The sequence below is a fragment of the Convolutriloba macropyga genome, chromosome 4 (assembly GCF_964194025.1).
Source record: "Convolutriloba macropyga chromosome 4, txConMacr16.3, whole genome shotgun sequence".
Lineage (NCBI taxonomy): Eukaryota > Metazoa > Xenacoelomorpha > Acoela > Convolutidae > Convolutriloba > Convolutriloba macropyga.
The window spans coordinates 36239121-36252021 of NC_134471.1; the positions used below are offsets into that span (position 1 = coordinate 36239121).

The 12901-nt window shown below is 35.9% G+C and overlaps 1 protein-coding gene across 1 annotated transcript in view; it reads left to right on the forward strand.

Moving 5' to 3' along the window:
- The window catches only part of LOC142337646 (uncharacterized), a 66337-nt gene extending 62957 nt beyond the window's left edge, over positions 1-3380 (forward strand). The window contains exon 16 of the mRNA XM_075387033.1: positions 2900-3380. Within this exon, the coding sequence (XP_075243148.1) occupies positions 2900-3082 (183 nt within the window). The 3' untranslated portion in view covers positions 3083-3380. The remainder of the gene's footprint in view (positions 1-2899) is intronic.
- The last annotated feature ends 9521 nt before the right edge of the window (positions 3381-12901 follow it).

Here is a 12901-nt window from a genome sequence, read left to right on the forward strand (position 1 = left end):
CATGACATCCATGACTTAAATTTTTTTGCTTTAGCAATTCCCTAATTTTTTTAACAATTGTGTTCATTATTTTAAGAAAATGTAAAGTTTGTAAATTTTGGGGCACAAACTCAGGTCACCCTGCTTCGCCTTTCAAAAAAGTGGAAACAAATCATTAGCAATATGTTTTTTTACAAATTTTAACAACTTTGTAACTTTTGTTAGCCAAGTACGGCAACCTTCTGATTTCCTTATCTTGGCTCCTCAAAAACTTTGGTTTCAAAATCTTGTCGATTGCGAGTGTTTGAAAATGGAAAGTTTTTTCCTGTGGCGATTGGGTCTTTCCGTACATATAAGCAATTGAATTCAAAGCGATTTGATCAGTATTTTTATAGAGGTGGCAACAGTTGGGGCATCTTCACAGATTTTGAAAAAGACAAAATTCCAATAAAACTGCAACGGTCAAACAAAGACATTATGTTGCTTTTTAGTTCCTTGCTTCAAAATTTTTTTGTGGCTCTTAAAAATAATTTTAAAAACTTATATGCAACTTTTCTGCTTTTTATAAAATTAGTGCTCCAATTCCTCATTTTTGTTCACCCTCTGTGTTCAGTCAATTGTTTTCGGCAGGCTCAAGTGACAAGCAGGCTCAAGCGACAGGAAAATAAAAATCTAGAACACGACGTATATATGCGAAATAGGGAAACACAAATGATATCCGGAATTGAAGTTATATTTATATTTATACAAAGTTGAATGAGCGATTTTTTAAAGCAGCTCAAGTGATTTGGTTTGCTTATATGCTTCTATCACAACAATTTGTTAAACGTTTAAACATAGAAACGATTCGTCTTTTTTCATAGAAGTCTTGAACTTAGCTAAAACTCCAGAAAGTTGTCATTCAGTTTTTTTTACTTTTATTGAGCTAATTCGTAATATTAAAATAAGAAGACTGCATTCAGTGGTCCTCTACATTCTTGTTGGAAAACGGCATTGTGTTTTAATTGATCTTATTTAAAAAATGAAGTTTACCTGTCACTTCTCTAAGGTTTCCTGAAAATTATCTACGGTTGCAAAATCTTAAATCAGTTTACGTTTTTGGGCATACCAAATCTAATAATTTTTCGGTCCGTACACTACAAGGAAAGTTTATTACATTCCTGAGTAGTTAAATTTAACTTACTCATTTCCTTGTGGTTGAAAAGTTGCATAAAATTTGCCTTACTCTATTTTGGCAATTTTTTGGAATCTTGCACTGAATTTGTAAGCTTACGCCTTCTGCAGGAAGTCTAGAAAAACTTAGAGGAATTTGTAAGTTTCTGTTTTTTGAAATTCTACATCAAGGCACCAAGCTGCGGCACTTTGATCAGCTAGAATTTGATACCAATTTTTGCAAGAAGATACTAAGATTTCGAATTTGAATCCAATTTTGTGATTTGTATTTCTGGAATCAATTTGCCATAAAAGTCGATTCCGTTTTGTTGAGCCCTTCAGAGATGCCTATTGAATGAAATAAGTCTGCTCAAGGGGTAAAATTTGTCTAATTAGTTGTTTCAGTTAACTCATTGTCTGAGTTTTATGTTTTTATTGTCAAAAAACCGAGAAATTAGGTGTTTGAAAATTTTGACTACTATCAAATTGCTCGGCATATTGTGCTTGTTGATTTATTTTTGTTTTCCTCAAAGGTAGGGTAGGGGACTTTGGTCAATTTTTTGATCAAATTTTTAGCTATCAATTTTTTAACTCTATTAATCAATTTTTTAACTCTTAGTCGAACAGTAATTTGCAAAAAAACATTTTTTAAATTTTTTTTTGTTTTTTTTTACTGAGAGATGTTGACTCTGCCAACAGGCTACAATAAAGCAGCGCTCTGATCAAGGACTCATCTAAATTTCGATGGCTCTGATCAGAAAAAGAGTCCAGCTGATAGCAAACGGAAATTTCGATTAACTAGAGACCACGACGTTTCTTATGAAAAGTGTCTAAACAATGAAAAATATTCTCAACAATTGGAATTTGTTTTCTTTAGCAATATTTTTATAGTTGGTTTTTCCTTAGAGGAATTAAATATTGCAAACATCAGTTTTTATGAAATGAATATATTAAAGCAAAATTAAAAGATTTGTTCATATATAAAATCTTTCTCTGATCAGACTATTTTGAGCACGCTTGAGTCTGATCAGAGCCGGTTTCGAGCGCGCTTCAGGCTGATCATAAATGGCTGCAAGCGCAACGGGGTCTGACCATAAATGAATGCTTCGAGCGCAACTGGGTCTGATCATAACCTCGTCGAGCGCACTTGAGTCTGATCATAGTCTGATTCAGGTCTGGGCATTGGTCTGAATTTGAGTCTGGACCATGGCCTGAAGATGGTCTGATCAGAACGCCTCGGTCTGAAAAGTCTGATCAGGGACCATCTGTGTCGGGGAACTCTGATCAGAGGTAACTTGGGTCTGGAAAGTCTGATCAGGGTTAGTTTCCGCCTGGAAAGTCTGATCAGAGATCATTTCGGTCTGGACAGTCTGATCAGACAAAAAATTGATTCTGGACCTCAATCTGGGATATTGTAGTAATTATACAACTTCTTGCAATCTTAATTTTTGTTTTCGACTCTAGTTGTTAACAGAACCATTATGCCTTTCAACGGAACCATTTTATTGTAGCATCGTTTACAATTTTACCAAGATTTTGTAAAATGTCATTTAATTGCAATTTAACTGATATCTGAAAGTTCTCACTCTAATAATAATAGGAATCCTGAAAGATTTCCCTATGCAATAATTTTGAGACTCCAAATTTTACTAAAAAGTGCATAGAGAAGAATGGTTTTTTGCTGGTTTAAGTGAGATGCTTAAAAGATCTTGCCATAAACGTTGAATAATGCCAATTGATGTGGATTACTGATATTATCTAATTTCAGGAGGAGGAAATCCACAACATTTTTGCTCGTTCTGTTCACATCAATGACAAATTTATTCACCTGATGGACGAGTTTGTTTATATGACGTCACAGGACGAAGGCTATGAAGCACTGCAGACAATACTTAACCAACTACAGAATGAGGCAACTTACTGTCCCACCAAATGGCTGGAGAACTTTTAAACTGCTGTTCTTCATTCTTATTAGTTCAAATTCCCATCAAACTTATCTGTTCAAGTATGGCAGGTTTAAACTGAAAACACGAATTTATTTTGGATCTGCGTTAAGAAATTTGAACGGCTGAGATGTTTTCCCGTTGATTATGAGACTGTCTTAAAAACTGAAAATCAAACGGACGATAAATATTTGAATATAAGAATGTCATTTACTACACATAAACTACCACAACCATAAAATCAAACTACAAAGATGATGGTATGGTGACGATTTATTATATATTTGGTTTTAGATTTCATGTAGTGGGGCAATGAGGCAGAATTGTTGAAAGACTTACACAGTCATTTAACCCATGAAATAACAGATCTAAATAAAATATCATTTTAACATATCTAGAAGGTTTACAAACGTGTATTAGATAAAAATTGATATTAATGGCCGAATTTAATGATGACTGTAGTAAATCGTCCTTTTGTACCCGGCCAGATTCGGAACAGATTCAATTTTGTAATTGGACTAATTCATATTTCCTTACCCTTGATCTATAACACCATAGCTTTCATGAATTCGAGTTTTCCCTAAAATAATGTGCATAGTCCGAAGTAATTTAATGCGATTAATTCTATTTACAATCGAAAAATACAAAAATTTTACCCGAAGTATCCTCGGCGATTATACCATATAGACATCACCACCTCATTTTGGCATTCCCGATCACATAAACAAATTGTTGCTCAAATTTATATCGTTTATTTTTGTAAAAACAAAGCAATCACCCCCATTAAATAGAGTGCAGTATCGTTTAATATATAGAAGAACAATGATATAATTGAAATTCCATTTTTTTTAGAATTTGAATTGCGGAGAATCTTTAGTTTCGTAGGGTTACCAGGGTCAAATTGACGCTATTGAGGATATTGGAATTCCTCATATTGATCAGGTTTACTTAAATAATAAATACGAGCAACATTCTTACTTACCATTACATGGTGATGATTGCACAGAAATGGCAACTGTAGAGCGAGATGCAATTAAAAATGATCTCTGCCATGTATTGAGATTGCTGAACGGAATACACTTGGTAATCCGAGTGAAAGTACTCGACTACTTCTAATTGTGCCATTTAATCCAACTTCAAGTAATTCTAGAAATGATTTGAAAAAGCTTTTATATGATCACCCAGGATGAGACCCGTCACTCAAGAAAGGTATTGGCAAGATAGACTTGGGTTGCGGGCTGGGGGATCCTGTGCGACGCATTTCAATGGACTGCATACCAGATTTTGGGTCTGTTAGGTCTGGCCAACACCACTATTTCGGTGTGTTTGGTCTGGCCAATACAGAAATTGGTACGTTCAGTCTGGACAATGCCCACTTTTTAGTGTGTTATATCTACTCAATACCAATATTTGGGTCAATCTGGACTGGCAAATAACCATTTCCAGAGGCATAGCCAGAACAAGAGCCAGTTCTCTGCCAAATGTAGAAATGTGAACTGCGTTGACTGTTTATCAAAAAACAGCCGATTAATGCAATCAAAACTTTTTTTCTAGATATCTAGACTAATTCACCAAAATAAATTGTGAAGTTAGCAATATTTTTTAAATCAAAGGTTTTCTCTAAATATACTATTCTTAAAAATTAATTTTCTCTTCTCGTTCAAAAAAATGAAACGAATAATTTCTCGTTTCTCCTGGTTGCTTGTATATGCTTAGTCTATTTGGACTGGCAAAGGGTACCCAAAGTCTGGTCGATCCAGTCAATCACCAGTTTTTCATCTGGTCGGTCTGAGTCTTTCGTCCGCATCCTAATCCTCAGAATATAACAATGAGGATATATTATCGATCGATGGTTTTTTCAGTGTGAAAAATTTCTGTGCCCAAAACAGTCACCAGAACAGTCAGCTCAAATTAAACTAAAAGTTGATAATAACTAATCAAAATTTTTTCTGTTTGAAAATAGAGCATAACTTTGAAGCAACTAAATATGTTATAAGAAATGAAATAAGTTGTAAACATCAATTTAATTGGGAAATTTTATATTTTTGTAATTCCTAATGATACTCAGCAATTGAAGCCACCAATAATTCTAAGCAACAGAGCTCAGCAAATTTAGAGTAAGTATTTACTGTCTATTGAAACCTACTCTATATAAAATACAAAAGATGTTCTTAAAACGTCCAAATGAAGACAATTGTCGTTGTCAAAAACACGGGTCGAAACAGTTCAATAAGTTGAATTCCAAATTAAAATTGGATCTGAAAAAAAAATTAGCTTTTGTTTATAATACTTATCTATGCGAAAATATTCAGAGAACAATTAGATTAGCTAAAAAATATTTTACTGGATTGACATGTAAATAGGTCTTAGGTCCGAATCCCTGACGTGATTTTCTATTTTTATCAACATTTCTTGAAAATCATATATGAACTGGTACAATCGAGTTCATTAGTTGGAGGTCAGTGGATGTTTGAATCAGGTTCCTATGGGTGGGAGAATTTACTTCACATCTGATTGATAGGCCAATAGGATAATGATAGCGCCAAAACAAAATTAGAACTGAGTTTAGTTTTGTGCCCGTTAACTAACCAGAAAAGTTCGTTAGGTGAGTTCTTCTTCCGTTCTTTGAAACTTAGATTATTAAAACTTCTAAGTTTCCTGATGTTTCTTTGAAACCATCACATCTTCCCTAGTATTTAAGCAAGCTTACCGGTATGTTCTCCAAATCTGTCGGGTTATTCTCTATTTTTTGTTAATGTTCGTGAAGGCTCTTCTGATTAGGGTTATTGGTGCTCAGCAGCTGATTTGGCTGCAGAATCTTCATTTTTAAGTGACGGTTTCACATCTGTGTTCTGAACTTTTTGTTCTGATTGCAATATGATCTCTTTCACAGTGTTTCAGTTTTCACAACACTCGCAATTCGATATACGCTCACCAGGATATTCCGAGTAGAGTTTTCGGGCTGTATGAAGGATGTATTCAAGCCCTTCCTGATAATGAAGGTTGCAGGAACTTTCTTCATCTTTTCACCAGCCTTGAATAGAATGGGTTCGCACAAGTTAAAATCTGCTATTGGTGGTAGTCTTACTCTGCGTCCCAGAAAGAGTTCCACCGGAATGTTGAGCGTCGTCTTTGAAACGTTTCTATGTGTCATCAGTGACTTTTGCATGAATGCCCAAAATGAAACGTTGAGATTGGAACTCCGAGCTTGAAGTATCTGAACTGCTCTTTCAGCAAGTCCATAAGCTCTTGGATAATAGACGGGTGATTCCATTTTCGTAATTACCTGTGACTGACACTACTGTTAAATGTCACTAATTACAAGTTCAAGACCACTATCAGATACTAAACTTTGGGTATTCCAAATCATGCAAAGATTAGACTAAGAGATAATTTAACTGTTTCCGACGCTCTATTTCAAGCGATGAAAGCTTCTATTATGTCTGAAACCGCGTCAACAATTACTAAAAAAAAGCCATAGTTCTTAACACAACCCCAGTCCATGTGGAGTCATTCTCAAATGTTGATTCTGGCCACGTTGAGAGTGCTTATCCGAGGCTAAGCCTGTTCATTTGACAATTCCTGCATTTACTAACAAAATATTGACCGTCATAGGTAATGCCCGGCCATCTTGCTATCTTTCTGACTGATGTTTTGGTTGCATTCTTGCCAAGATGTGTCTCATGTGCTTTTTGCGTAAATCAAATGTCTGAGTTTGGGTGGAATGAAAGGAACAACAACCCGGAATATGCTTACATTGTGCATGATCAAGTCATCTTTCTGTTGTTTGAGATCTTTTTCCGCTTTTGAATATTTATTCCAAATGCCACTTTTGTTTTGTTTTATTATTTGCGGGAAGAATCTATTTGTTCCAAGTTGAGTTTTGATTTCTGCTTGCCAAATGACTCTGAGCGAAGTAAATGCTACTGATTGCGAAGCATATTCGTTCGTTGACGGATTTGGCAACTGATTTCGTTGCCGGATCCGGAATCGGATTGCTGCCGGATTCGGATTGCCAAATGACTCTGAGCGAAGTACATGCTTTTGATTGCGAAGCACATTCGTTCGTTGCCGGATTCGGCATCATCAAAATCTATCATTCTCAAAGCATCTGCGTGGGGTATCTGCTTTCCTGGGGTGTAGTTCAAGTCGAAGTCGAAACTCATTAGAGCTATTACCCATCTTTTGATTCTAGCTGATGGTGTTTTCGGGATCTTCGGCTGGTGCGTAGAGACGATTGAATAGTTTGTTGTCTGTCTCTAGGGTAAATTGTCTTCTAAGAAGAAATTGTGTCAATGTTGTGACCACAAAGACAAATACGAGTGCTTCACGCTCTATTTTTGAGTATCCCTGCTCCGCTGGAGTCAATTTCCTCAAAACAAATATTACTGGATGTCTTTTTTGCGAACGAAGCCCACCAACTGCTTTTCCAGAGGAGTCCGTGGTTACAGTAGCACCTTTTTGCGGACTGTAAAGCTGTTCCAGGGCATTACCACGTGAATTATTTTTTTATAAATTGAAGACCTCTTTGTTGCATTTTGCCCCATGAGAAATCGCTATTTTTTATTTTATTCAGTGGTAGGTTTTTGTAGCAAAATCAGGAACCATTCTTCCGTAAAAATTGCTAGCCCAACAAACAATTCGAGTTTTTTGTTAGTTGGTACTTTTCCTTTTTTTTATTTTTTCAACATGTTTGGGATCTGGTTCTATTTTTCCTTTGAAATGGAGTATCCCAAAAATAAAGCTATTGGCTGTTTCTGAGTTTGACTTTTTTCATCAATGGTAAGGTTTTTTTCACGTAGTCGACTCCTGATAAAAATTCCAATACTATGAGCAAATTGTTGTAACAAAACTAGAACTAAATAAATTTCGGTGCACAAATTTCGCTAACAATTGACTCAAAGTTTGTAGCGAGCAATCACAATATCGTAAAAACAGAATTACAAACGCCATTCACGCCGTGACAACGTAGCCGAAAAGAGATCACACCATATCAAATCACGGCGCAAGTCCAATTTCAAATATTCGAACTACAGGAAAAATGAAAAGTTAGAAAATAGTGGATATTGTGACTCTAATAGATTTTGAAATCAATTCTTTCAAAAATTGACAACAAGTCAAATGAAACTAATTCAGGTTTTAATCAAATTGCTCTGCGATTCATTATTTTAATCGATAGAACCCAAGAAATCAAAACAAATTACCCGCACGAAAACACGAATCAGCAAGGAAAGGCTACATGCAGAAGCAACCCAAATACAAGAAAGACCCAACCCATAATGCAACAAAGAAACCAGAGTGCATCAGCCGAGCTCTGGGCAAAAGCATTCAAATTTTCATTATCTGAAATCATTACACCTATTAGATACGACTACTTAACGACTGTTAGCCAAAGATGCGGTAATGGAAGAGCCACGGGATTCTATCTTGTCGGTTAATAGCAGTTCAAGTAGATCGGTCTCTATATAAACAGCTGAGCTGCAGGCGTCATCCGCACTTCATATCTGGATGCGTCTTTGCAGATCTCAGATACCAATCTCCATCAAGGACGCGTATTTTGAGACCATATGTGCTACCAGACCAGTAAGCTGGTGATTGACCGATATTGCAATTCAATCATTTTGGTCACGCATCAATCGCAATATCCTCAACAAAAACTCGAAATGAGCGCCCTGTACAAAAATATGTAAAAAATTGGAAAGCCCATGATAGCATCCACTCAATGTAATTCAACAATAGGGTGCAATGAGCCAAATAAAGTTATTCAAATTTGATTTGGCAGCTCAATATACAATGCCAAACACCAATAAGTATACTTGTTGGCCTTTGCAGACCCCATTGCGAAACTTTACTTGCTGAAAAAATTGGAACACTCCAATATGAAAATAACATGAAAAGTTTCTACAGAAGTACATATTAGACGCACAATTATATTTGATTAAGTAAAAGTTCATTTTGTTAGGAAAATTGACGGATCGTGTCCCCCAATGATAAAAAAGTAATATTGTACCACCACCAGCTTTGAACCAACAATCTAGTATGTCTGATTTTACCGCAGATGAAACGCGCAACACGTTCATCGATGGAACGCAGTCAATCGTGGAGCGAAATCATACCCAACATAGCAATTGAAATTGAACAAATCTCACAACAATTTGTACAAATTTTGATACAAATTTATGTTTCGCTGGACATCGAGCCGAGAGCACTATCAGCACTTGAAATTGAATACGCATCAGATTCCAATAGCTATTGAAAGATTTGCAAACATGATTTGATTAATATCACAATCAGTAAAATTTGTTGTTCAAATGACCCTCACACAAATTATTTGATCTATAACAAGTACAAATCGTTGCTATTTGTACTAACACAACATCATCGCAAAATTTTAGAAAATAAACTTCGTCTATTTTTCTTTGAGATGAAGAAAATGTGGTACGCATGGTCATTTATGCAATCCTATGACCATGAGGCCTCTAACATCAACTTGTTCACATTTTTAGTTCATGTCTGTAACTTTTTTATAAATTCATGTTTATGCCTTCTTGTAAACAAATTGATGTTCTCGATTGGTAACGTTGCCTGGAATATGAATCCGAGCTTGCAATTTCACACTTAACTTAAACTTGACAACCTTCAATTCTTTATTCAATTTTTCTCTGTCTTGTCTAATTCATGAGTGCATAGCCAAAAGCATAACAAAATTAACATTTACCTAAATTTCGGTATTCACACCAGTGCTACCAAAACTCAAGCGCAAATGAAATTAGCGTGATTCTAGAACTATGGCGCAGTCAGCACGTGAAATGAGAAAATTTCCCTTATCAATAGACACAATTTGCGAGAAATCAACAACCTAACCTACATTACGATGGGCGAAAAGGCGTAAACGGTCAATAATAATATTACACTTCTGGAAACAAAGCCTAATCCGGTCCTCCAGATCTTCCAGAACAAATGTATGAGCAACCGATAGAACACCCAACAGACCGGAGAGAAATTAATAGATATACAAGAAATAAACAACTCATTTTTTCATGGGAGTGAAAATGCCAATAAGCCCAAGATGCAGGAATATTGTCTCGCAAAGCAATTGGGAAATGTGAGATAATTGATTGTTGGGTATTTTTTTGATAGGTCAAAATCCACTGCGTTTTATTGCAGTAGTGCAATATCTAAGACAAAAATGTGCTGAAAACTTTCTAAGGTTCACTTTAGGTCATTTATCTCCAATTGTTTAGTAAAATGTGTTTCCTCAATTTTGACGAAAATGCAATTTTTCTTAGTATCTTGAGCACTCTATTCTTTTTGCTCCTATTAATCCAGCAATAGATGGGATTGCTTTTGAAAGAGTGTTCAAATTTAGAAGTTAAGGTCTATAACAGTTGCAATTGCTGTCTGAAGCTACTTTATTGTGCTAGGTGAAATTTTATCCAAAAAACGTTCCGCAGACTTTGGTAGAAATGGTCAAAGGTATGAAATAACTCGTCTCAGTCGGTAAAAAAGTTTACATAGCTGAAGAAAAAGCACCGAGGAAGATACTTCTTTATCAGCTGGGTTGGCTTTAATGATTAAAGTGGAGCAGCTAGTTTGAGTTCCATGAAAAGGAATCCCGTTTGATTGTAGCCTGGCCAATCAACTTGCATGTTTGCGATACGATATTTGGCCTGAAAAAATCCGTACGTTAACACCATTTAATTTCAATTGTTCCCCGTCTCAATAGTTTCAGTTGTTCCTGAAAAATGCTGGTCTCAGCAAGAGAAAGAATCGTTTAGAACTAGGCGTTCAATTGTTGCGTAGAATTGAAGTATTGGTTTTGCTGATTATATGTATCAGTTCGCTCAAAACATTGACGAGTTGGATTGTCATCTTGCAGTTATCATCATGTCATGAAACAATGTTGTGTTTGATTCCAACTTCTAAATTTTTTCCATTCCCGTACTGGGCAAGTCTAATTGCAAGTCTAGGTATCAGTACTGATTCAGAGCTATGATCATAACACATTTAAGACTTGTCATACTTGGCCAAGACTTGGCAAGTCTTAATCCAAGTCTTGGCCAAGACTTGCCAAGTGTTAATCCAAGTCTTGGCAAAGACTTGCCAAGTCTTAATCCAAGTCTTGGCCAAGACTTGCCAAGTCTTAATCCAAGTCTTGGCCAAGACTTGGCAAGTCTTAATCCAGTCTCAAATGGCCGAAAAAAAACGTCAAAACTGATCGAAAAAACGTCAAAAATAGCCGAAAAAAGGTCAAAAATGGCCGAAAAAAAGGTCAAAAGTAGCCGGCAAATCTTGCAAAAAAACAATCAACAGGACCTCAAAAAAAGCTACAACAAAAGCTGTTTTCCTATACTCAGTTAAAAAAGAGTACTACAACACTGAATTACCATTTCTGTTTGTAATGAGTTCAATTGAGTATTTAAAAATTAGTTCTCGACCAAAGAAGATCATTAGGAATTGTAAATTTCTTAATTACAACTGGCAGAAGTAATTAAGATGTTTGGAGAGTTGCCACTTTCGTTTTTTTTTGCTCTATCATTAGCTAAACTCTATCTATAGCTTTGCTCTATCTATAAGATTAACAAATTTATCTGTTTAATTACGACAAAACGATGAGAAATTTTTTCATTTAACTGAAATCTCTATGATTGCTCTCGGAACAAAGCATCTCACAATTTGTTTGCCCGGGTCGAGGTGTCAACGATAACAAATGCAAAGAAAAGTAAGATTTGCGGTGAATGCAGTGAAAGATGTAAGAATTTTGATTTTCAGGGTTGAATGCGATGAATGTGGTGAAGGAAATTAATTCGACGCTAAGAATCGCAAATCAGACAAAAATTCACAGCTAAAATTCACTTTATTTTCTTGCGGTGAATTTTCTTAAGATTTGCGGTTTTTAGCGATGAATTTTTTTAATCTTCACCGCCTCCCCTTGGCAGCGGTGAATTTTTTTTCACCGGATAGGCGGTGAAAGTTAAAAAAAATCACCGCTAAAAACCGCAATTCCTACAAAATTTCAATGCATTTGTTTTTCATAAGGTTTACTGAATCTAGAGAAAAGGCGCAGTGGAATAAGCAGTTAATGACATGCAGGATTTGAGAGGTTCGAACTCGTGCAGGACAGTTTCTTGTAAGAAATCCGGTGAATTCAGTGAAAAAAAATTTCACCGCTAAAAATCGCAAAATTTTCAAAAATTCACCGCTAACAACTGCAAATCTTACAGAAATTCACCGCTTTCACCGAATTCATCGCAAAAAAATGCGGGCAATTTGCGGTGAAAGTCATTTTTTCCACCGCTATTCACAGAAATTCTTACATTATTCTTCTACCAAACCTCGACCCGGTTTCGCTTGGTCTCGACATGTGGCATTCTATTGAGCAAACTGATATGGACTTGCTGCAAGGAAATACCAAGGATTGTTGACACCAGACACGCCATCCCCTTTATCTTTGTCACCTTTATCTCCTTGACCACAATGTCAGAAGAGTACTTCGAGCTGCGAGTTTTCAATTTGTTCCTGCTTAGGTTGCTTTTGTGCCAAATTAAGTAACTTTTGATTTCACAGCTGCTTTGTTTGATGTCCCTTTGCCTTGTCCATTGCCTCTTCATCTTGAAAAGCCTGGATCTTTATTCTTAGCAGAGCTGCTTTATCAACCAACGCAGTTTGGACAGTGCTTTATGACAATACCCGTTTCTTGAAGAAATTCCGTCTAGATGCATCAAGTTTTTTGCTGCATTTTGCCTATTGATAAATTGCTATTTCTTGTGTCATTCAGAGGTAGCAGCTTGGCTAAAACTTGTGAATCCCATAAAAAATTGATAGCC